This window comes from Protopterus annectens, chromosome 7.part0 (genome assembly GCF_019279795.1).
Source record: "Protopterus annectens isolate FY-2018-M chromosome 7.part0, PAN1.0, whole genome shotgun sequence".
NCBI classification, from domain to species: Eukaryota; Metazoa; Chordata; order Ceratodontiformes; family Protopteridae; genus Protopterus; species Protopterus annectens.
In genome coordinates, this window is record NC_056739.1 from 557270985 (window position 1) to 557297484 (window position 26500).

The window sequence follows — 26500 nt, forward strand, 5'->3', positions numbered from 1 at the left end:
CATTTCAGTCACATTACCTAGCAAATATTAAAAAAAGAAACAGGATTTCGAATAGCACTAAAACACTATGTGCATTCTAAGAAATGATAGCAGCATAATATAAGAAACCATCTTTGAGTTTGTTAGATATATCACGTATTCAAACAAAACAATAAATGAAATATAAACCATTATTCTTAATGAATATTATTTTATCTAAATGAACTTTATACCAGTAAAAAAACAAACAAAAAAAAAACTAAGGGGCGTGGCTTGGATGGCAAACTGAAAGCAGTAGAATTCTTGAGCTCTGCAGTCTGACAGGAATTTTTGTTTAACTTCACCAATAAAGACTTGCAATTATTAAAATTAGATTCTGGAAGTTGCACGCTACAAGTTGGTGTAATTTTTCAACTAAAATCCTCATATTTTCCTCTCAAACTTTTCAATAGAAGGGACATTCCAAATTTACAAAGTAGGATGAATAACTCCAAGTTCTCTCAGCAAGAAAATCCAATTAGGAAACAAATACAGGCAATCGTTACTACAGTTCAAGACTTGGTGGTTAAAATAGACAAATTAAACTTAAAAGTGGACAATATAAAAGAAGATACCACCAAATAGCCTTATTAAATTATGTCCTTAAACAACAAACTGCCCAGATTGCTGCATTGGAAGATTCTATAACAGATATAGACTACAGGTTAACAAAAAGAGAGAAAAGCATAAACTTTCTTCTTCAACAAAACTCCAGACTCAATGAGAAGATAGACGACTTTGAGAACAGAACCAGGAGAAACAATATAAGAATCTACGACATCCCAGAGCAGATGGAGGGGCACAACATGATTAATTTCCTGACTTCTTGGATTCCTAAAATCTTAAACCTACCTGAAGCACTATCCTTTGGGAGCGAAATGGCACACAGATCTTTAACTATAACTTCTGCATCAAGTAAAACCAGCTGTCCAAGATCTATTGTTGTAAAATGTATTTCCACTCAAGACAAAGACCTTGTTTTAAGAACTACCCGGTCTCTTGCTCCATTAAAAATTGGTGAACATATCATTTGGTTTGAAAATGACTTTCCATCCCTTATAATGTCCAAAAGAAGAGCATATGTTCCTCTAATAAAATCATTAAAAAAAGAAGGACTCAAAGCACAACTTATATTTCCTGCAAGAATAAGAGTATCCCTGCCAGAATGAAAAAAATGTTTGACTCTCTCAAAGAAGCATTCACATTTGTCCAAAAAAAGAACCCTTTAAGTCAACCTGAACCAATGGATTCTTTAATGACCTTAAAAAGACAAGCTTCAAAATGGATGGATAAATAAATCAAAAAAAACTAGAGACAAATGAAAATACATAACTTCACATTTCATGTAAGTTGTTTTCTCCTCTTCAAAAAATGTGGAATCACACACAGAAGGTAATGTAACTTTTTTATTTCTTATTATCTTTTCCACAATAATACTAATTTTATAAACAATACATATTACCCCAATAATTCAAGTAGATCAAAAACCTTATACAACTGCAATCTACTATTTTATACCATAATCTCTTTATATATACATATAGCATTAGTGAAATGGTTTAAAATCACCCATATATTTCATACATTTATAGATATTTTTATATCTCATATTTATTTCTTCATGTATGTGCCTTCCCTTTCTGTTTCAGTTCCAGTAGCAAAGCAGTTAAGTATTACAGGAAACAGAAATGCTTACTCTGTTACTTTTAAGTATTTTAAAAAGAAAGTGGTGTCATTTGATTTTTGCATATACGTTTGCTATACTTAACTGAACTCCTGCAATGTGCTCCATTTAACTAATATATCTAATAATTGTGTATGGTTGGTAATTTATAATCTTTACTTTAAATATTCACTATTTTACAAGCTAATGCTTCAAAAGTGGCATTTCTACATTGTTCATGGCTTGTATTAACATCTGTGAGTGTCTTTATACTTAAAAGCTTCATTTTATTATAAAATTCCTGCCTACTTACTTTTTTGATGGATTTGACAACTTTTGTAACAAGCTAAATTTTTTAAGAGCTTCAGTTAGCTCACATACTTGTGAAGAACAATCTATGATGTCTTTCAGGAAATAGGCATGACCTCTGAACCTCTTTCTCCTCACTGAACTCCAACAGCCAATCGGATTCAAGAATTTTAGTTTGAACCCTGTTTTCATTCAATTAATAATTATTTTTACCTAAAAAGACTTATAAGTATCTGTTTTATTACAAATAGTGATTTATTTAATCTGAATTACATTTATATTTAAACAAGAAATATAAATAATATGTTTCTGATAGTGACAGTTTTAAATGCATTGTTTCCTCTCTGCTTTAATGATGTTGTAGACCTGTAGTCTTAGTAACTGTGACACTGCCAGCCCACCTATCTGGAATTTTGTAAATAATTCTATGTAATTTGTGAATATCGATATGATTTATACACAACTGTATGTTACCTATATCCTACACTGCCTTTCCTAACCCTCCCTTACTGTCTGCTTTCAGTCTTGATCGCTACCTAGTCAGTTGCTTTACCTATCCTGCCTGATATACTGTATCTTAATCTCCACACTCTCTTTTCTTTGCTTCTAGCTCTCTTTTGTCTTAGGCTTTAACCAACTGCTTTTTTGGCCTGTCTTTTGCCCTCTCTCTTCACTCTGATTTTGAATCTGCATTGGGTCATCTTCCCTACCTTGCCTGTTTTTACAGATTGTTTTTTGTTGCTTGTGAAGCTCCATTTCTGGTGTCAGCCTGCTCTGTTCCCCCTCAGTGTGCTCTGGCTCACTCTGCTCCCCTACCCTACCCCCATTCCCACTCACTCCCTCTTTCCTGTAGTTTATACATCACTGAACACACACACACACACACACACACACACACACACACACACACACACACACACACACACACACACACAACTGTTACCCAGTCACTACTCAGAGCTTAAGTCACAACCATACCTATCCCATAACTTCACCCTCATCCCATATCTGCATACTCACCCAAACAATACAGACAATGGCAATCAATACCACAGACACCACTCCCATTCAAGTCCATATATACAACAAAAGGATTACAGGTTGTCAAGTCACTCTTCTAATAACCTAAGTCTCCCTTACACACATCACTTCTTACCAAACAAAATTACACCCACCACTCCGAAACTATTTTACCTCCAGTTCTTGTGCACCTAACCTAGAATGTAATACCATTACCGTCTCTTCCTCACTCATCAACACTACAACCATATATCATATGCACTACTACATACTTCAACACCCCAACATCACAAAACCATCTCTAACATTTCATAAACACATACTAGCTATCACACAGTGCTTAAGAAACTTAGTAAGCAAACTGACACTAAGCAGCGACATACACCTGAACCCAGGCCCCACTACAAATCTAAATGCATGCACATAAAATACAGGAAACCACACACAATCAACAACCACTTCCCAAAGAAACAGAGGAGATATATTCCTCCTATACCTGAACATCAAAAGTATCACCAATAAAATCCATGACCTGCATGCTAACATCTCTCTGTATACACCTGATATCTTAGTGATTACAGAAACATGGCTGAAACCACATATCACTAATAATGAGATTCTTCCACCAGGATATAACATCATTTGACAGGATAGAATATCAAATAAAGGCAGAGGTATAGCAATATTCTATAAAGCTCATCTTTCTCTAACAGCCATAGATTTAGTCAACACAAACTATGTAAAGCTGAAATTCTGTGTAGTAAACTCACCATAAATCCCAAAGAACATCTCAACATAATTGCCATCTATATTCCCCAGGGGACAATATCACTACCTTGGAAAATATTCTACACTGCATTTCTAATACACTACCCCAGGAAACCATTATACTAGGAGATCCTAACATTGATTGGACAAGGTGCAATGCTCAAAACCCTACCAATTATATAAACCTTCACGGATTTGCACAACTCATTCAAACTCCAACCAGGATAGACAAAACTTCTAATAAGCACTCCATTCTAGACTGGATACTCACAAATAGACCAGACCACTCCCCTCACGTGGGCTGTCTCCCAGACACTCTTAGTGACCATCTTTCAACCTATCTTCTAAGGCAAAGGCTTAACCCCACCAAACTTACACTATATTGGCAGATAAGAAACAAAAAGAACATGAACCTCAACCACTTCCTTTATATCCTTAAACACTACAACTAGTCCCCTCTTACAGTACTACCCCTAGATGATGCCATTAATTACTTCACTACCACGTTCTTATCTATGCTAGATGAACAAAGCCCACCTAGGACCATTAGAGTTAAATCTAACTTGGCCCCATGGTTAAGCAGTGAAACCAGGTCACTACTAAATGAAAGGGATAAAGCATGGGCACACTGGCAGAAAACAAAATCTCAGGTCATAAGGCAATTATATTGTAAACTTAGAAACAAAGCTAAAAAAAATAAGAAAGGATAAAATAAACTATTACTCTGAAATGCAAACTAAACAGCAAAATTTCTCCAAAGCCAACTTCATGCTTCTTAAGACAGAAGTGGTGAACTTCATGACACCCATGCAGATGGACAATACAGTTACGACTGCTGAATCCTACACAAATGCACTCTATAAGTACTTACACAAGTGCATGGATCATGCTATCCCAAACAGAACCAAGACACTATCCTCCAAAAAAAGGAAGCCAATCTAGTGGTCCCCTGCCGTAAACAAAATGTACAACAGAAGGAAGAAACTGTTGCAAAAGAGAGTAAAATCCCATGAGTGGAGGAGCTCCCTGGTCAGCCTCAGTAAGAAGCTGAAATCTCTTATAAGATCCTCCAAAGCTAGCTATGAAAACCAAATCGCCACTAAATCTAAGGACAACCACAAAGCATTCTATAGCTATGTCAAGAATCTCAATGACAACACCCAGATCTGCTCTGAGTTACAGCACAACAGCATGAAAATTACAGAACCAACTGATATTGCCAACATCCTGGCAGATAGGTTCAGTGCTAACTTTACCCCCCACCCCCTAAAGGGCCTATATCTATACAGGAAGAATGCAAAGTCACCGTAATCACAACTATGCAGGTAGAAGCTGCACTCTTTGACTTCAGAGAGTGCAGGTAGAAGCTGCACTCTCTGAAGTCAAAAACACAGCATCCATGGGACCGGACAACATCCCAGGCTGTGTTTTACACGAACTTCAGAACGAACTGGCTCCCCACTTAAGCACCATGTTCAATAATAGCCTTGCATCAAGCTTTCTGCTCACTTAATGGTGCACAGCAACAGTTATCCCACTCCACAAAGGGGGAACAACCACTGATCCCGGGAACTATTGACCTATTAGCCTGACAAGTTTGGTCTGCAAGGCCATGGAACATATCATCATGGAACTCATTAACAAAGACATTGGTAACCTCAAAATTCTGGATCCCACCCAGTTGGGGTTTGTGAAAGGCAGATCATGTCTCCTGAACCTGATTGACTTCTTTGAGGCAGTCACCAAAGCCGTAGATGAGGGCAAGGTGGTTCACACAGCCTATCTTGACCTCACCAAGGCTTTCGACACCATCCCCCATTCTGGAATTATAGCTAAACTCCCTAAACTAGGTATAAATCCCTACATCACAAGATGGGTTGCCAACTGGCTCACTGACAGAACCCACACTGTAAAAGTTGCAGACTCCAAATCTGACCTCAAAGCAGTGACAAGTGGAGTACCACAGGGTTCCATCCTCGGACCTCTTCTGTTTGGTATCTACTTCTCTGAAGTACAGGCTAACACAGAAGGCCTCTGGCTAACGAAGTTCGCAGATGACTGCAAACTAGGAGCCATAGTCAAGTCCCCAAATGATGTGGACATCCTACAGAAGGGCCTTGCTGAGACAGATGCCCGGTGTCAGAGCCATGGCCTCAAGCTCAATGCCAAAAAGTGCAGTGTCATCCCCTTTGGTAAAAACTCTGTACCCATGAACTACCACATAGGCAGCAATCTACTTAACACCGGATGTGTGATAAGAGACCTTGGAATCCAAGTGGACAGTAGTCTCTGCTTTTGCAGTCACATTGCCACAGTAGTCAGAACATCCTTCTACATGACACACCTCATCATAAAATGGTTCTCATCCAGGAAAAGAGGTAATTGTTCCTCTCTACTCGACACTCATTAGACCCATTATAGTGTACAATGCCCCTTTTGGAATGTACCTCACAAAGCATTTGCAGCAGCTGGAAAGGCCACAGAAGTACCTCACAAAGAGGATTACTGGCCTCAAACAAATGCCCTACACTGACCATCTCAAAAAACTCCAGCTTTACTCCATAGCATATCGCCTACTCCGAGGTGATCTCTGCCTAACATATAAAGCTATGTCAAACCCGGAGCTGTTGGACATGCTACACCTAAAGAAATCCCAATCCCCACAAGCTACATGCTCTAGGGACCTAAACCTTGTCACCACAATAAACAGGACATGCTGGAGGGATAGATTCCTGTCCCAGAGACGCCCCATACTCTGAAACAGGCTACCCATCTATGTCAAGCAAAGTTCTTCATTAACACTCTTCAAAAAAAAATATTGATGAGTGGATAGGAAATACACCCAGGGGATCACTTCTGTGTCTCTGCTCAACAGTGGCACAGGAAAATAACTTTCTTGGGTGGTGTAAGACAGGGAACCTTGTTGGCTAGGCTTACGTAGGCCCTTGGGCCAATAGCCTAGTGCCTACCTATGAATCTATGAACCTATAATCCCCAAAAATTCTGGACTGCAATTAATAACATTCTCCAACCCAGAAAAGCTAGTTCACCACCTCCTACTACAAAAAACAGCACTGACTGTATAGCCACACAATTTAACACCTACTTTACAGAAACTATTCTACATCTTTCTAACAGCCAAATCCCTACTGCCACCTCAAAAAACCTTTACACCTCAACTAAACAGTTACACCTTCTCCCTTCAACTTACCTCAATAAATACTATTAAAAAACTTCTTAGAAAACTAAAGCACACTTCTGTAGCTGCTGACCACTTACCACCTGAGTTCCTAAAACTATCCGCTGAAGTAATTGCATATCCAGCCACCATTCTAATAAACAGATCTATATCAGAACAATATGTTCCCACCATCTGGAAAACTATCACTCCACTCCACAAGGGTGGCAATTCTACTGAATTGTCTAACTACCGCCCTATCGCAATTCTATCCCCACTATTTAAAATACTGGAAAAAATTGTTCACAAACAAATCATGGATCACTTAGGTGTTAAAAAATTGTTAACCATAACACAACATGGCTTTCACCCACACCACAGCACCACCACTGCACTTATATCATTTACAAATACAGTTAACAACTGCAGGAATAGCAGTAAGCATGTATCCTCCATCTTTTTTAGACTTATCAAAAGATTTTGCTATGGTAGATCATAAAAAACTCCTACATGCCCTCTCAGATGTGGCCTTATCGCATTCTACTCTTACGTGGTTCCAGAGCTACATATCTTGAAGACGGCAAGCAGTATGCTGGCACCAGTGTCTATCTCCTCTGCTTCCTGTCACCCTAGGAGTTCCCCAAGGGTCTATTCTTGGCCCCCTACTCTTCTCCATATTTACAAACAATATCTGTACTGCAGCCCCTTCTGCTACAGTTATACAATATGCCAATGATTCCACAATAATATGTGCTGTCAATACCCTTCAAGAATTACAAACATTCACTCAATCATCCTTTCTCAAAATAGAATCTTGACTAACAAACTCCTGCTTAATTTTAAACCCCAACAAAACAAAATTCATGCTATTCCATCCCAATAAATCTACTATACCCACAGCATCTTTCTACATTGCCTCCACAAATAACACTATTATCACCCCCTCTTCACACTCCAAACTATTAGGTATGGAAATAGATACTAATTTGAGATCTGACATACACATATCCCAATCAATAAGTCCACAAAAAACTAGGTACACTATATAGGAACAATCAGTATATCACAAAAAACACAAGAATAACTATAGCCCAAACTTAACCTCAACTCTTCTTTATGCATCACCCATACTAATAAATCTCAGGAAAACTGAACTATCAAAACTAGAATCCTTTTACAACAAAATAGCTAGGTATGCAGCAAATACTACATGCAGATCTCACCACTGTTCTACCTTAAAACAATTAATCTGGTTAGAGCTTTCCCAACTCTTACACCTATCCCAGCTTAACATGGCTTATAAAATCCTTTATCATCGTGAAATACTCCATCACTACAAGGTCTACTAAAGCCCTATGCCTGTAGCAGAACTCTGCACTCCAACAATAAGCCTCTCTTACAGATCTCAATAGCATACAACTGTGCCAGAGAATCCATCTACTCACATTATATTGCTAAATATTGGAATTCTCTACCTAGTAAGATCACATCTAGCACTACTTTAGCTAATTTTAAACAAACACTAAAATCTCACCTTACCATTAAATGGCTCTGTCCCTGCTTTACCTCAAATTATTTCCTACTACGACTTTTTCTTCACACTAACACTACTACCATTGACTTCTTTGTTGATTTATGTATTTTAGTACTATTAACTCTTAAACACCCTCTCAAGTGGGAACTCTACTAACCAACAAAATTTATATTAATTTAACTCGTTATTTTCTGTCACCTTATGTTAAGTACATTACTGTATCTTTATTTCTACATGTTTGCTGATAACTTCTGGAAACCTATAAACCATGTCCAGTTTTATATCATATTCTAAATATATTGCCTCACTTAGGCTACTATTTGTTAAGTCTTTTTTTACATTGTTAATTATGTTTTTGTCTTTTGTATTTTTTTTTCTATGTGGAGCTTTTCTTCCCGGGCCTCCACTGAAAAAGAACATGTTGTCCAGTTGGACTATCCCGGTAAACAAATGTAAAATAAAATGAATACATAAATGTACTGAGCTTCAAAAATTTAACCACAGCATACCCTGCTGGAACATAGAAGATTAACTTGCAAAACTTCAAGAAAATAAGTTGAAATTAAGTTGCTTTACGACTGTATTATAAAAGTTAGTTTCAATAAAGCAAGGATACAGGATGTCTAGAACTAGGGTGCATTCTGCATTGTTTTCTAAGTGTTTTATTGTTTTATGACTTTCAAGATCTGCAAACTTCTGAGAGATATGTATTTTTAACACAGAGGTGTTAAATTCTTAGTTTCTGTTTTAGCCTAGGAACTAAAGTCAGGTGATAAAAAGCGATGTCATCCAAGCTAACCCAGCAGTAATAGTTGATATTGATTTAAGAACTCTGTCAGAGAGAGAGAGAGACTGTGCATTTTGTATTTTGTCTTGGACCTAGCAAGAACATCTACAAATTATCATCCTCTGCACTTGCCTGTCTGTAAGTAAGATTCAGGACATAGTATCTCTCTTAGATATAGATAGGAATATAGTAAAGATTAGTTTAGATGTTTTCTGTATTTATTTGAGACTGTCCTGCTATGTTGTTTTAAAATATTTCCTCTGATTTCGAACTCTGAAGTAACTGTGTTTCTTTTCTGACTATTGTTTTGTACTTTAATTATTTATTATTTATTATTAAATATATGTAAACTTATCTTTGTGGCTAACATCTCTGAGACATATTTAATCTCTTAAAGTACTTGCATATGCAGTAGGTAACATTGTACAGGCCACTCCTCATAGCCTGGTACTTGGTCAAAACTACCATTTGGATTATTAGTAACATTACACAGTAGGATTGGACACACTTTCTTATGGGCCTAGAGTAGCTAATAAGAGTTGGCTGGTGGCAGCTGGAACTACCTTAGAGTCTGGCTAGAAGGGGAGCATAGCTAGTAAACCTTTGCCAGCCTTTCTCAGGTGTGTGTTTCTATTTGTGTATAAATCAGATCTCAAAGTTTGTGTGTCAGCTACTTGGGCAGGGACACAAAGCACTGGTTGGACAGAGAGGGTGCTGAAGGTCTTCGCTTGGCCACTTGGCTTAGATCTCAACCCTATAGCTGTGCCATTGGGAAGTCTTATTGGGGATGTGGAGAGAGATGGAGAAACCAGCCCCAAATTGACTGTGATCTCTGTGTGTTCTTAAGGGAAATTGTACTTTACTGTGTATGTACTTGTCATGCTCACAGTGTGTACATCCTTCACTGTTCCAAATGGCAAGGATTGAGGCTTCTTGATTACTGGACCAGTGCAGGGGTGTCACAGTAACAAATAAGTATTAGTTTTAATTAATTCATTTTATTCAGTCTGTCTACATAAAGCATGTCAAGATGTTGTGTAGAGGTTCATGTTTTTATGCATACAAGATGCAGGCACTCGATGCACTCCTCAGTATGGAGAACATTGACGTCTGTGCAGTAACTGAAACCTGGTTCAAGGCTCCTGAGAGCATCCCAGTGCTACCAGGCTATACCTCTTATCATGCTTTCCGGCCCCAAAATCCGGGCTGAACCACAAAGGGAGGGGGAGTGTCCATATTCATCAAGGACACCCACACCTCCAGGTTAGTAGCAGCACATGAAGCATCGGAGACCATACAGGTGCAACTAACCATAGGCAAAACTGCTATACAACTGGTAGCATGTTAACGACCACCCTCCCAATCTCAGGAACCCCACTCAGCCTTCCTGAAGACATTGGAGGATATGAATGTATCACAAAATACCATCATACTGGGAGACTTCAACTACCCTAACATAGATTGGGTGCATTATTCTAGCCCTAACACCCTAGCGCAAAGGTTCCTGAAATTCATAAATTCAAATGCACTGGAACAACTAGTCATCTCTCCCACTAGGGGAGATAATATACTAGACCTGATCATCACAAACATGGGGACACAATGCTCCACACCGGAGGTATACCCCTCACTAGTGAGATCTGACCACAAACTAATCACCCTCGATATACATATCCTGCCTCCACCCCCAGCACAAAAGACCACAGTGAAAAACTTCTCAAAAGCAGACTTCACTCTTCTTAAGACTGAGATGGTATGCTTTAAGCCCACTGGGCCAGTAGATACCACATCCCACAATGCTGAATCCTTCACAAATGCTTTCTATGGACATCTCCAAGAATGCATGGATCATGCAATCCCAAATAAATCTAAGTCCCTCTCCACCAAAGGCAAGTGTCCTGTCTGGTGGACCTCAGCCATTAACAGATTGTATAAGAAAAGAAGGAAGCTACTGCACGACAGAGCAAAATCCCATAAAGGGAAGACATCTCTGATCAACACTAGCAGAAAACTACGTTCTCTCATAAAAACATCCAAGGCCAACTTTGAGAGAAAAATCGCTAAGGACACGAAAGATAACCACAAAGCCTTCTTCAGCTATGTTAGAAACCTGGGCGGAAACCCTCAGATATGCTCAGAGTTAGTTCACAACAACAAAAAAATACATTGAACCCACAGATATTGCCAACATTCTGGCTGACAGGTTCAGTGCAAATTTCTCCCCTCCCTCACCCCCAAAAGAAGAAATACTTATCCCAGCTGAATGTAATCTCCCTGTCATCTCAGATGTCCAAGTGAGAGCCGCCCTCAGCAAAGCTAAAAATACAGCATCAATGGGACCTGACAGTATCCAGGGTTGCGTGCTACGTGAAGTCCAAGAGGAGCTAAACCCACACATAAAAATGCTATTTAACCTTAGCCTTACTACAGGATATGTACCTGAACACTGGCATACAGCAACAGTGGTCCCACTCCACAAAGGGGGTACCTCTACAGACCCTGGGAACTACCGCCCCATAAGCTTAACCAGCCTGGTCTGCAAAGCTATGGAAAGAATCATTATGGAACTCATAAACAGAGACATTGGGGACCTACAGACACTTGACCCCACCCAGTTCGGCTTTGTAAAGGGCAGATCCTGCCTTTTGAACCTGGTTGACTTTTTCGAAACAGTCACTAGAGCCATTGATGAGGGCAAAGCAGTCCATACAGCCTACCTGGACTTGGCTAAGGCCTTCGACACAATACCCCACTCAGGCATCATAGATAAGCTCAACAGCTTAAACGTAAACCCTTATGTCACTAGATGGGTTGCAAACTGGCTAAAGGACAGAACCCATAAAGTTAAAATCATTGGAGCAATGTCAGACTCAAAGCCAGTCACAAGTGGTGTCCCACAGGGATCTGTCCTGGGACTCCTCTTGTTCGGCATTTATTTCTCAGATGTTAAAGCAAACATGGGAGAGTTGTGGCTGACAAAGTTCGCAGATGATTGCAAACTAGGTGCCATAGTCGATACACCAGTGGACACATACATCCTACAAAAGGCCTCACAGAAACAGACAACTGGTGCCAGAGTCATGGCCTTAAACTAAATGCCAAAAAATGTATAGTCATCCCCTTTTGGAAAAACAAAGTACACACAAATTATCACATAGACAGCAACCCACTGAGTACAAAAAAAGTAATCAGAGACCTAGGGACCCAAGTCGACAGCAACCTCTCATTTGACACCCACGTTGCCAAAGTGGTTAGAAAAACATTCTACCTTGCACACCTTATCATGAAGGGATTCACATCCAGATCCAAGGATGTCATTGTACCCCTATACTCCTCCCTCATCAGACCCATGATTGAGTACAATGCCCTATTTGATATGTACCTCACCCGGCATTTGCAACAGCTGGAGAGACCACAAAAGTACCTCACCAAGAGGATCAAGGGTCTCCAACATATGTCTTATTCTGCCAGACTAAAGAAACTCCAGCTCTATTCAGTAGCATACCGCCTGCTCAGAGGTGATCTCTGCCTGACGTACAAGGCCATGTCCAATCAAGAACTGATGGATATGCTCCACCTCAAAAAATCCAAATCCATCAGAACCACAAGAGCTAAAGACTTAAACCTCGGCACAAGTATGAATAGGATATGCTGGAGGGATAGATTCATAACCCAGAGGCTTGCCCTGCTCTGGAACAAGATCCCAGTTCATGTTAGGCAGAGCCCCTCACTGACTCTCTTCAAGAGAAATCTTGATGAGTGGATGGGAGATCGTAAGTTTACCCCAGGGGTCACATCTGTGTCACTACTAGACAGGGGCACAGTAAACTAATTCTATTATATAAGGGGAACTTCACTGTGTCACTACTAGACAGAGGCACAGTATTCTAAATATATTCTGTGCATTTTTGTACCATTTCATGGGGTGGTGAAAGCCACACCACTATGGCTAGGCTTACAAATGCCCCAGGGCAGATAGCCTAGTACTAAACTATGAAACTATGAAACTATGATTCTTTTTCCATTTTATGTTTTTATTATATATACAGTTTCCCTTATGCTTGCTATTAACCTGCAGTAGCTAGAAATTCCCACTAGATGTCATGTGAGGGTTAGTTTGTAGCTTCTATGAGAAATCTAGTAAGCCGGGATTTAGTTTATGTTGCTTGTCCGGTCAGGATAAAACAGATGAACAGTTGTGGGTTCAGTTCAAGCAGCTTTATTAATCACAAACACATCAGGACTGAGGCTTAGTAACTTAAACTTAAATAAACTTATAAACACACTGACTACCACACTCATACATGTTAACACTATGGCTGTTCTCTCAAAACGTCCCTGCTGCCTGCACATGCTCACTGTTTATATGCATGTGCCTTCATATGGAAATGCTTCCTAAAGTTACACACATGTTCTGATCTACATCCTCCCTCTTTGAGAAATATATCATATAGTAAATGATAGTATTCCATGACATGGAATTACACAGAAATGATCTTTTGACATTCAATTATACAGAACTAATTCTCTGACATGCAATCATATAAAATTAGACACATAAAACGATCATGTCTAGGCTGCTGTACATTTTACACTAGGTCTAGAAATATGACCTGATCATGTAACATAAAAATTAGAATTGGATCTAGCCTTCAAAACTGTCTTCAAGAATGTTCATCTTTGGGGACATCTGGGACATCATCAGGAATGGGAATGGATGCTGAGACATGTTCTTCAGTATGAACATTGTCAGGGTTGCTGTGAGATCTAGAGTCTGTATCACAGGTATGATGCTGCAATATCATTTCAGACACCAGAAGAAGATGCCTGCAGTTTCTCCTGTATTCTCTAACTTCAGATTCCACTAAGTAGGATCTCGGCACGGCACATAGGCCTATTATTTGACCAATTTGATCAAAGCCTTTCACCATTTGCATCTTCACTGTCTCTCCTTCTTTCAACGGACAAAGAAATTTGCTCATTTTATCATAGCTGGACTTCTGAAAGGAACACTTCTTAAAGAGTTGGGCTTTGATTGCTCTGATATTTTTAGCATTAGGCACCAACAAACTAGAACTGATAGGCAAGTTTATTCTGGTTTGCCTAGATAGAAGTCTCTGAGCAGACGAGCCTAGTAGGTTATCACAGGGTATATTTCTGAGATTATGTAAATTTAAGAAGATATCGATATTGTTGTGCTTTGACCTTTGTAGTAATTGCTTTGCACTCTGTACTGCATATTCAGCAAGGCCGTTTGACTGCGGGTATTCCAGACTACTAGTAACATGGAAAAAGTCCCACTCTTTTGCAAATCTCTGAAACAATTGACTGGCAAATTGGGTACTGTTGTCACAAATAACTTTGTTTGGACTACCATGGACTGAGAAATGATGTTTCAATTTAGTAATAACAGCACTGGATGTTAGGTTATGTAGTAAATTGATTTCAAACCAGTTTGAATAAGAGCCTACAACACTGAGTAATGCCAATTGCTCCACTCAAATATGTCAGTGGCTACTGTTGACCAAGGTAGTTCAGGAATCTGTCTTAGCTTTCTGCAAATGTGGTTTAGTACTATTGCATATGGAACAAGATGAAAGCACTTTGTCAATGTCCTTGGTAGAGAAGGCCAAAATAATAGTCCTCTCACACTTCTTTTGGTAGCTTCAGAACCTGAGTGGCCAAACAATGCAAAATCTGAATGTATTCATGTTGTAAGGAAGTAGGAAAAATAACTTTTGGACTTTTGAAAATGATACCATCTTCCATCGACACCTCATCTCTGTATGGAAAATAAGGTTGTACTTCTGGCAGTACACAATATTGCTTTGATGGCCATCCAACATTGATGAAGTGGATGAGTTTCTGCAAAACTTAATCATTCTTTGTATGATCACTTAACTCATTAAGTCTTGTGGTAGAAATGTTATGCACTTCCATGACATCAAAGTCAAACTTCTCTGCATCAAGTTGTTCTGTGGTATTTCTGAGTGATGTAGATAGGGTATTAGCCAGATAAAGAAGTTTGCCTTTTGTGTAGACCATTTTGAAATTATACTTTTGTAATCTGAACATTATTCTTTGTAGTCTTTCTGGAGCGGTATGCATAGGCTTCTTTAAAATTGTGACTAGAGATTGATGATCAGTTTCGACTTGGATAGCTCGGCCATAAATATAATCATGGAACTTCAAACATGCAAACACAATTGCCAAAAGTTCCTTCTCAATTTGAGCATACTGAATCTCAGTTTAGGTAAGAGTTTGAAATGCATAGGCAACAGGTCTGCCCTCTTGAAGAATAACTGCACCAAGTCTGAACTTTGAAGCATGACAGGAAAGAACTACTGGTTTGTGGACATCAAAGTATCTCAATGTAGGTGGGCTGGCAATTTGCTGTTTGAGGTTATCAAATGCTCTCTGATGTTGTTCTAGCCATGACCAGGCAATATTTTTGCAGGTCAGCTCTCTTTAAGGTGCTGATAATTCACTAACATCTGGGATAAATTTGCCTAAATAGTTAACCATGCCAAGGAAATGCTGTAGGGACTGGATATTGTCTGGAGCCAGCATCTCAAGAATGGCTGCTTGTTTGGAATTGTCTGGTCATAAACCTGTACTAAATAAATAAATGACCAACATAAATAACTTCTGGTAGCTTGAATTTACATTTTAGATGATTAAGTTTCGAGTTCACTTTACGGTCTCTGTCCAGAACTTTCCTGAAGTTTCTGTCATGCTCTGCTTCACCATTACCTCCAACCAGTAAATCATCAACTATTATAGCACATGGACAGCCCCAAGAATTTGCTCCATTGCACGCTCAAAGACTTCACTGGTAGAATTTATTCCAAAAGACATCATAAGGAATCTGCATCTACCAAATGGTGTGATGAATGTAGTCAGTAGTGAAGATCTGTGATCAAGCATTACTTGCCAAAATGAACTCTTTGCATCTAAGACAGAAAAAAACTGTGGAATTTGGCATGGGGGGGGTGGCAACCTCCTTGACTGTACACAAAGGAAAATTAGGTCTCTTTAATGCCTTGTTCAAGTCTCTTGAGTCAGTGCATATTCTGATATCATCCAACCTCTTCTTATGAGCAGCTATCATGGAAGACACCCACTCAGTTGGTTCTGTGACTGGACAAATAACATATTGATGCACCATCTTGTCTAACTGGACCTTGATTTTGTCCTGCATAGCTATTGGAACTCTTCTCACTGGTTTGACCACTAGAATGACCTCTGGGTCTACTTTCATGGAGTACACAACTGGAAGTATGCCTAGCTTGTCATTAAAAATATCAGCATACTCTGAGAAAATAGCATCACTGAAGCTGGAACTGGGACATGTGCTTACGTGATGGACTTCTTCGGTAAAAGAAAGCAGTTTCATTCTTAAACTGTCTCTGAGATGTAATAATGACTCCACAGGTCTTCTGACCACATAAAATTGCAAACTGTAACTGTTCCCAGCCAAATAGTATGAAAGCACTACTGAGCCTTTGGTCTGAATCTCTTCACCTCCATAAGCAGCAAGCTTTGCTTAATTAGCCAAATTAAGTTGCTCACCAGCTCTCCCTCTAGCAAATGTTTCTGCTGATATTACATTACACTTTCAACCAGTGTCTATTTTCAGCTCAGTGGGTTTACCATTGATCAGGACAGTACAAAATACTCCGTTCATTGCCAACAAATCCACTGCATTAAGCTTTTCACTGACCATTGATACACCTTCTACATAGAAAGTACGGTTGTAGCTTTCTACATGATCAACTTGCTTTTTTGAGTGACCTTTCTTAATAATTGAATGAGGCTTGCTTGACTTACAAAACTTTTAAAAGTGGTTCGATTATTTACAATTGTGGCATTGCTGACCAAATGCTAAGCACTTCCCTCTTTTAGACTCATGGTTGACACCACAATTATGAGAGTTAACAGTAAGACTTGACTTGGGTTTTGCTGACTCACCCTTAAACTGCCCTGAGCATGTCCATTTTGCTGAGCTAGTCTTGGAACTTGCTAGAAAGTTACAGGATCTCCCAGGGGAACATGCAGGGGCAGCATCTGGCATGTGCTTAGGCCTACTTCTGCTTGTCATGTGCTCCATGCTGTCTACACTTGCTGTAGAGGCTGCAGAAACCATGCTCTTATCACTTGCAAGCATACTTGTGTGCCTTTCTGTGAGCTCATAGATTTGGCAAATCTCTATAGCTTTGTTCAACATTAAATCACTGTCACAAAGCAAAATCTTTGTCACTGCAGCACTATTAGCACCACACACAAGCCTGTCTTTTATTAAGTCATCATTCATATCAACAGATCTGCTGTTTTAGCCTTATTTCTCAAGTCAGTAATATAAGCTACAAAAGTTTCAACTGGCTTTTGCTCTCTTGTATAAAATAGGTGCCTCTCTAATGTGACATTTGTCTGGGGGATGCACATTTCTCTAAATTTACATTTCAAGCACTCAGGGTCCTCTCTTGATTCAGCTGGTACAACAATATGGTGGTTTTACCCTTCTCTTGCATATACTGCTGGTGCATACATAAATGAATGTTCTCTTTCAATGGCCTCTGACCCAGCTAAGTTAAACAAAATAAATGCCCTTGTATGTGCATTTTTGTCAGAAAAAGCTGCTTGTATGAAAATATTGTATTCCTGCTCAAATACTCTCCAATTCTCTGCAATATTATGATCATCCACAAGTGGACTGGGTCTGCAAAGTGCTTCTATCATATCAATACATAGTAGTGAAGGTGCCTGGAATTATGTATGAACATACACACATATAAATATATGCCAGAACTTTATAATCATGCCCAAAGCACAACAAACTCTTTGAAATAACTGCACATTGCCAAATAAGTCTCCATAGCACAAGAACACTTTAAAATCACCATACTTTGAAAATCACTCCTTATCAGTGTAAGAAATACTTTGAAATGACTGTACTTTGCAAACAAACTGTACACAGCAGAAGAAGCTCAGAGTAAGAAACACTTTGAAATGAATGCATTTTGCAAATAAACTGTATACAGCACAATAACCTTTCAAAATGGCTGTACTTTGTGAAACAGCTCTGTACAGTGTAAGAAAAACTGAAATACTGGCACTCTGTAAATAAATGTACACAGCACAAGAAACTTTTTTTGCAATAGCTGTACTTTGACTGCACTTTGCAAAATAACTGTACTTTGCACACAGCAAATCCTTTGAAATAATTGCACCATAATAAAGCACACACTCTGCAAACACTCTGAGATACTTTGAACAACTGTAGTTATGCTTTGAATGGCTTCAGGCAATGTGAAATAGTAGTTTATGCCCAAAACACAGTCTTTTACTAAAAAACATGCAGTCACCTTGCTCTTTAAGCTTATTTTGCCCTTTTATTGCACTCGTTATGCCCATTTAATCTCTTATCATGCTCATTGTACTTTTCTTGTGCTTGTTTTACTTTAAACATCCTTGTTTTGCAAAATGGAGATAATTCTGATCCCCATGTAAATATTTCTGATAGTTTTATCAAATATTGTGGTTTTGAGCATTTCAATTAATTATTGCATTTTGTGCTACTCATTTGATTAATATTGTGTTTTGTGTCTTACGAATGCTCAATTTCATTTTCTTTGCAAAATAAATAATTTGTGCAAGTTTTGGTTATCTGAAGTTTGTTTCTGTCCATTTTTGATCATTTGAGCACTGTATCACCCAACCTGCTCAATAGACCTTCACCGTCAACTCTGTACCTCATGGCTTGAAGAAGTTGCACTGTCCATCCCAGTTCTGACACCATGTCTCTCATCTGGTCATGATAAAACAGATGAGCAGTTCTGGGTTTGGTTCAAACAGCTTTATTACACACAAACACATCAGGACTGAGACTTAGTAACTTAAACTTAAATAAACTTATAAACAGACTAACTACCAGACTCATACATGTTAACACTCTAGCTGTTCTCTCAAAATGGCACTACTGCCTGCACATGCTCATTTTTTATATGCATGTGCCTACACCTGGAAATGCTTCTTAAAGTTACGCACATGCTCTGTTCAACAGTGGTTCCCTTTCACAATATAGAATGAATGGAAGCTCGAAATGCATAAGCTCGAGACGAAAATCTCGAACTTCCATTCACTCTAAATTGTGAATGGAAAGTTTAGGGTTAGAGAAAAAAGGGTTCACTTACCTTTCTGCATGGGGCCAAGTCCCCCTGCACCCTTGCATGTTAAATCCACATGCTAAGTTACCACGGTATATCGGAGGACTGGAAAGTCTTCCGTTTTGCGCTTATGCATATAGTGCAGAACGGGAGATTTCCCTTTCCTTCGCTGTAGCGCAATCTTGGAGTAGGAATATTTAAGTAGGGGGGTGTGGGGGCACAGCCCTTGATGTGGGGGGTGCAAGGGAGCAAGCCCCCCTGCAAAAACATTAGAAAGGTGTACATTTTTTTTATGTCCCCTTCATATTTTTGAGTTTCTTTAAACTCAGGATTCTGGCTTTGGGTTTATGAATTTCGAGTTTAGAGAAATTAGATCATATGAAGGGAACCTCTACAGTTTATCCATGCAGAAGGTTATTAAAATATACAGTTTTATTGTTTTCAAACTTAGAGTTTTTAAATTGTCCGTAACAGTTTTAAAAATAGCAATTGTCATAATGAATCAAGGAAAACACTTTTCAGTTTTACTTACAATAGCAGTCTCTATCAAATGGCAACACTTAACATTTTATCTATAAATGTCAATGGGATAAACAACCCTATGAAAAGGAGTAGTGTCAACAAATATTTAATGTTACATAAAGCAGATTTTGCATTTATTCGATAATCTCATTTGTTAATAGAAGACTTAAACAAATTAACTGTTAAAAATTATAAGATTTTGATAAGCTCACACTTCAACCATAAGAGAAGAGGTTTCCTAATTTTGCACAGAAAATCAGTGAGAATCCCAGAAATAGTTAACTCATACTCAAGCAATGATAGTATGCTTGCTTTAAGTATACTAAAAGTAGATAAAAAAGATGTACACTTTTGCAAACAGCTACTGGATACCAGGTATCGGGACAAAAACTGTGAAAAAACATTTAGACACCATAACATTAAGGTCTAAAGGCGAATTACTATTAGCTGGTAATTTTAACTGTATCTTATCCTCCACTGTTACTACAAGCTCTAAGCCCTTCAAGAGCTCCCCTGTTGCCAAGCACTTGAACAATTATATAAAAGAGAAAAACATAATTGACATTGATTGTATAAAAATATTGTCTTCCCTGAAATATTCTCACTATTCTTAGGAACACAGACAATTTTAGACAATGTCTTAGTAACTAGTTCCTTACTCTCCAAAATTGATAATGTAGTACTGACATCATGCCCTACGTCTGACCACAGTACTATCACCTTCAATGTAACACTTAATCCTGACCCTTTAAACTTCTGCCATAGACTACCTGCTTATCTAGTAACAGTACAAAGATTTAGAGAATGGTTTCTAAATGAAATAATTCTTTACCTGGATGTCAATAATAATGAAGAGGTTTCAGATATTATCCTATGGGACACTTTAAAGGTAGTCTTACATGGTAAAGTCAAAAGTTGGTAAATAAATAAAAGGAAAGAACAGGATAAAAAACTAGCAGACATACAAAATTAAATTGATAAACTAAAACTAAAACTTAAAACAAATGACAAATCTGCATTAATTGACATATGTAAATTGAACAAGGAATATCAGGATATCATGCAGCATAAAATATCAATAAATCTGGACAAAATCAGATTATAATCTCACTCAATGCTACAGCATTATGATTAGAACTAAACATTTAAATGAATGGAGTCATATAAAAGAAATTATATACACTAAAAATAATCAGACTATTAAAGTTACAGATTAAAAAAAAATCTTATTGTGTTTTAAAAAAGCACTATGAGAATAATAATAATAATAATTAATCTACAAGCAATAACAAAAGGATAACTTTCTTACAAACAATATTCAAAAGCAGTTATCTAAGCACAACATTAATAAAATAAATACAATGTTTTCCTTCAAAGAATTAAAGGGACAAATAAAAAATATTAAGGCAAACAAGGCACCAGGGCTGGATGGTTTAATCCCAGAATTTTGTAAACTTTTACCTGATAATATGTTGAAAAATCTTACTCAATGCACTTCAAGAAAATAAAACTACAGCAAATATCCCCCCTTCATGGAAATATTCTATCATTCTCCCATCTTAAAACCAAATAAAGAATTCCAACCTTTGTACGTCATACAGACTAATATCTTTACTTAACATTGACTATAAGATATTCATGTATATCTTAGCAGACAGATTAAATAATATTCTTCTAGAATTAATTCATGAAGACCAAACTGGTTTTATCAAAAACAGAAAGATACAGGGCAATGTAATCATATTGATTTCCTTAATAGAGTTAGCAAACAAAATAATGAGCTGTCTGTTTTAAGCCTTGACATAGATAAAGTCTTCGACTCACTATGTTGGCCATATCTATTTAATGCTCTGCAAAAATACAATTTCTCCTCGAACTTTGTAGGATTAATTAAAAAAAATGTATGAAAAGTCCATATCCTATATAAAGATTGGATCTTATTTATCTAGCCCATTTGAAATATTAAACGGTGCTAAACAGTGGTGCCCCCTTTCCCCATTACTCTTTTCCCTGGCTATTGAACTGCTTGCAAATTGTGTTTGGAACAATGATAGTATTAAAGAATATAAAATATCAGACAAATTATCTCCCAAGATATAACTGTTTGCTGATGATCTACTAAAAACTTCTAATGATATTGAAAATTCAGTAGGTTCATAGGTTCATAGGTTCATAGGTTCATACTAGGCTATCTGCCCGAGGGCATTTATAAGACTAGCCTATAGTTTTGTGGCTTACGCCACCCCTTTAGTTTGGAGAAACTATGCCCATTATTTTGCTGTGCCTCTGTTGAGCAGTGACACTGAGGTAACCTCTGGGGTGTATCTGCGATCTCCCATCCATTGGTCAAGATTCCTCTTGAACAAGGCCAGCGAGGTGCTCTGCCTCACATAAACCGGGATTTTGTTCCACAGCATAGGGAGTCTTTGGGTGATGAATCTATCCCTCCAGCACGTCCTATTAATAACCGTGTCGAGGTTTAAGTCTCCCGCCCTTGTGGCTCTGAGGGATCTAGATTTTTTGAGATGAAGCATGTTCATCAAATCTGGGTTTGACATGGCCCTGTATGTCAGGCATAGGTCACCCCTGAGCAAGCGGTAAGCAACTGAATATAACTGGAGTTCTTTCAGTCGGGCAGCATAAGACAGATTTTTGAGACCCTTTATCCTTTTGGTGAGGAACTTTTGTGGCCTCTCCAGCTGCTGCAAGTGTCGGGTCAGATACATTCCGAATGGGGCATTGTACTCGATCATTGGTCTGATGAGTGATGAGTATAGGGAGACTATGACTTCCCTTGATCTAGATTTGAATCCCTTCATGATAAGGTGGGCAATGTAGAAGGTCTTCCTAACTACTTTAGCAATATGAGTGTCGAATGAAAGGCTAATAACTTCTTCTGTGTTCAGGGGATTGCCACCTATATGGTAGCTAGGGGTAACCTTATTTTTCCCGAAGGGTATGACTATGCATTTCTTGGCATTTAACTTTAGGCCATGGCTCTGGCACCAGTTATCCGTTTCTGTGAGACCCTTCTGAAGGATATCTGTGTCGGATGTGTTTTCCACACCGGCGCCCAGTTTGCAGTCATCTGCAAACTTTGTCAGCCATAACCCTCCTGTGTTTGCTTGTACTTCAGAAAAGTAGATGCCAAACAAGAGTGGGCCCAGGACTGAGCCCTGTGGGACACCACTTGTGACAGGCTTTGAGTCTGACATGGCGCCAGCAACTCTGACCCTGTGGGTTCTGTCACTCAGCCAGTTTGCAACCCATCTTGTAATGTATGGGTTTACATTTAAGTTGATGAGTTTTCAATGATACCCGAGTGAGGTATTGTATCAAAAGCCTTCGCCAGGTCTAGGTAGGCTGTATGGACTGCCTTTCCCTCGTCAATGGCCTTGGTGACTGTTTCGAAAAAGTCAACCAAGTTTAGAAGGCATGATCTGCCTTTGACAAAGCCAAACTGGGTTGGATCCAAAGTCTGCAAGTTCCCTATGTCTTTATTTATGAGATCCATTATGATCCTCTCCATGGCTTTGCAGATAAGGCTTGTCAAGCTAATGGGACGGTAATTTCCACGGTCGGTGGAGGCACCGCCTTTGTGGAGTGGGACCACAGTCGCTGTGCGCCACTCCCTGGGTACGTATCCGGAGGTGAGACTAAGATTAAACAGCTGTCCTAACTGTGGGTTTAATTCCTCGTTGAGTTCATGGAGCACAGTAGATCACCTATTACATAATCTAGATTCCTTTACAAACATTTCTGGTTTAAAATTCAATCACAACAAGGCTCAGACACTTCTAGTAAATAAAAATGTTACTAAGAAACTTAGATCCAAAGGGATATAAACTGGGAGGGTACACTTATTAAATATCTAGGTGTCATTATTGAATTTCATTATAAAAAATCACTCACAGCTAATTACCAGAAAATTATAAACTCAATTGCAAGACTAATTGATAGTTGGAACAGACTTTTTCGTATTTGAAGACAAACTCTAATCAAAATGGTATTGTTGCCTAAAATCTTATTCATTAGTCAAGCTTTAATACTTCACTGATCTATCAAAATTATAAAGATTACAAATAACATATTACTTGACTTCCTTTGGTACTCCAAAAACAGGAATTTAGCTTCTTTGGCACACCTCAATCTGGGATGAAGGAGGTATAGGGTTTCCAAATATTGATTTTTATTTAAATTCTGCATTTATTAACATAGTGTTACTTTGGAATAATACTTCTTATATTTCATATTGGAAATTAATTGATGAAAGCTTACTTCTTAGTAATAATAAGACATTGCTTGAAACATACATTCAAATACATGCAAACATATTTATATGGATTTTAAAAATATACATTCAAAGTGAAAGGTTGAAACTTGCTCTTACACTTCTTACAAGCCAAATATTGCTGCTGTCTAAAAAGCTTATGTTTTCTAATCAATTAATTAAGAATTTATTAATAATTATTTTTCTTATTGCTTTTACAAATGACTGCTTGATATATTTTGATACTTAGAAAATGTTAGAATTTAAGAAGGGTGGCCTATTATATTGGAATTAGTTTCTCTCAGCTAATAAAATAAGTTCTGCAGACTATTCGATTGACAGATATAGTTTTCAAAATTGCAATTGGCTGGACATCCAAACTTGCAAAAATGTTATACATGCTAAGCTCATACTCTCACTAGAGGCATATAATAAGAGCATCATAAACATCTTAAGATTTTATCTCAACAATTATTATAGCTTACCTAAGAACACTTCATACATATCTGTTATTTATAAAATTCTCAGAAATTATTTTAGCAACACAGATATTTATTTTTTTTTGGAATTATTCAAATGAAGCTAGTAAACAAGTATTCTTAGAAAAAGATACAAACTTTGTTTACAGTCAGTGAAGGAATCCACATCTTCCTTGTTCTGGCAAGTATATACATGGAAGTTCTTACAAAGATGTTTTTTCACCCCACACAGACTAGCAACAATGTACAACAAAGATTAAATAAAATGCTGGAGATATGGAAATCCTGATGCTCACTGGATATATCTGGTTGGTAATTGCAAAATACTCTTCCCATTTTGGTTAGATTTTGGATATCTTTGTAAAGCTCTATAGAATGACAACTGTATAATCTCTGACTCCCTTATCCTTTGCAATGTTCCTGTTCCTGAAGTCATTCCTAAAAATCAAATATTTTTACAGAGGTCAATCCTTTTGATAGCAAGGAAAATTATTGCAAAAAATTGGAAATCCCAATCTACTTCTGTCTTGAAAGTTTAATTTATTCATCTTGTGAAATATATTTGTAGAAATGAGATTGCTACTATAAAAGTAAGGATGAAAAACACGACTCATTTAATTGCTTGGATGAAATTGTCTTTTAGAAAAATATTAAGTGTTTTCCTATATTATTTTTTCTTAATTGTTATGGACATTGTATATAGTTTATTTGTTCTTTTCTTATTACACTGTTAAATGATTGTGTTATAAAATGAATAAAAACATTTTTGAAAAAAAAAAATAAGCATGCTTTTTATAAAGATCTAAGAAAATATGAATATGAATTCAATCAACACTTAAAAACTTAAGAACTATATTTAAACTTCTATTGTGTAGTTTTAATACATGAAGAAAAACATACTACAAAATATTACCTTCAATATTTAAAGTGGCAATCACTTTTAGGTTGAGGATTGAAAAGTAACTGGCATGACAAACATAATCTCCTTCATCTTCGGGTGAAATGTTACCAAGTACCAGGGAAGCATTCCCTTTCTCCAACTCATCCATAGAAAGCCATGCCCTTGTGCTATTATACAGAATGTTCTCCTGAAATCTGGCCACATGACTTCCCTGGAATTCCCACTGTACCACAAGATGATTCAAATCCATTGTTTCTGAATCCATATTGAAGTAGCACGGCAGCAGTACCACTGACCCCTGACTGGCTGTAACTAGGGATCTATGTGCAATTACTTTTGGTTTACCATCTGCAACAGCACAAAATAACAGTTCACTGTTAAACTGCATAATAAATGGTATATTTCAACAACATCTGATAATGTGCATCAATACTGAAAACGTTATGACTGGAAAATACATTAGGGTAAAACATACTTGAAAATACAACTCTAATATAATAACAGTATAAAATAAGCAGAGAAATCATGCATCAATATGCTATAATGAAAAACAATTTATTTAAAATATGCAAGGAATTTATGAGTAAAAATATATAGTTAAACATGGGATGGTTAGCAGTATAGTTTGTGAGCAGTAATACCTGTCAGGATTAGACATTATTGGGAAATACCAGACAACCCAAGGCTGTTGTGAGGTTTAACACCACAAGTAGAGGGCTTACCAGCCTGCTTGGTTATTTCCAGTAATACCCAACCTTGAAAGCATTTGAGCTATTATGCATATTTATATTTATTTTATTACTAGTGTATATATTTTTGTAGTTTGTAAAAATACTTCCTCACTAAAAATGGCTACAAATTAGTGATGAAATTAAACTTTTTATT

General features: G+C 37.7%; 1 protein-coding gene across 4 annotated transcripts in view; it reads right to left on the reverse strand.

Annotated features, from left to right (window-relative positions):
* The window catches only part of LOC122806592 (basement membrane-specific heparan sulfate proteoglycan core protein-like), a 1657353-nt gene that overhangs the window by 673991 nt on the left and 956862 nt on the right, over positions 1-26500 (reverse strand). For all 4 annotated transcript variants that reach the window (XM_044077142.1, XM_044077143.1, XM_044077144.1 and 1 more), the window contains one exon: positions 25628-25963. In XM_044077142.1, coding sequence (XP_043933077.1) covers positions 25628-25963 — 336 coding nt within the window. The remainder of the gene's footprint in view (positions 1-25627; positions 25964-26500) is intronic.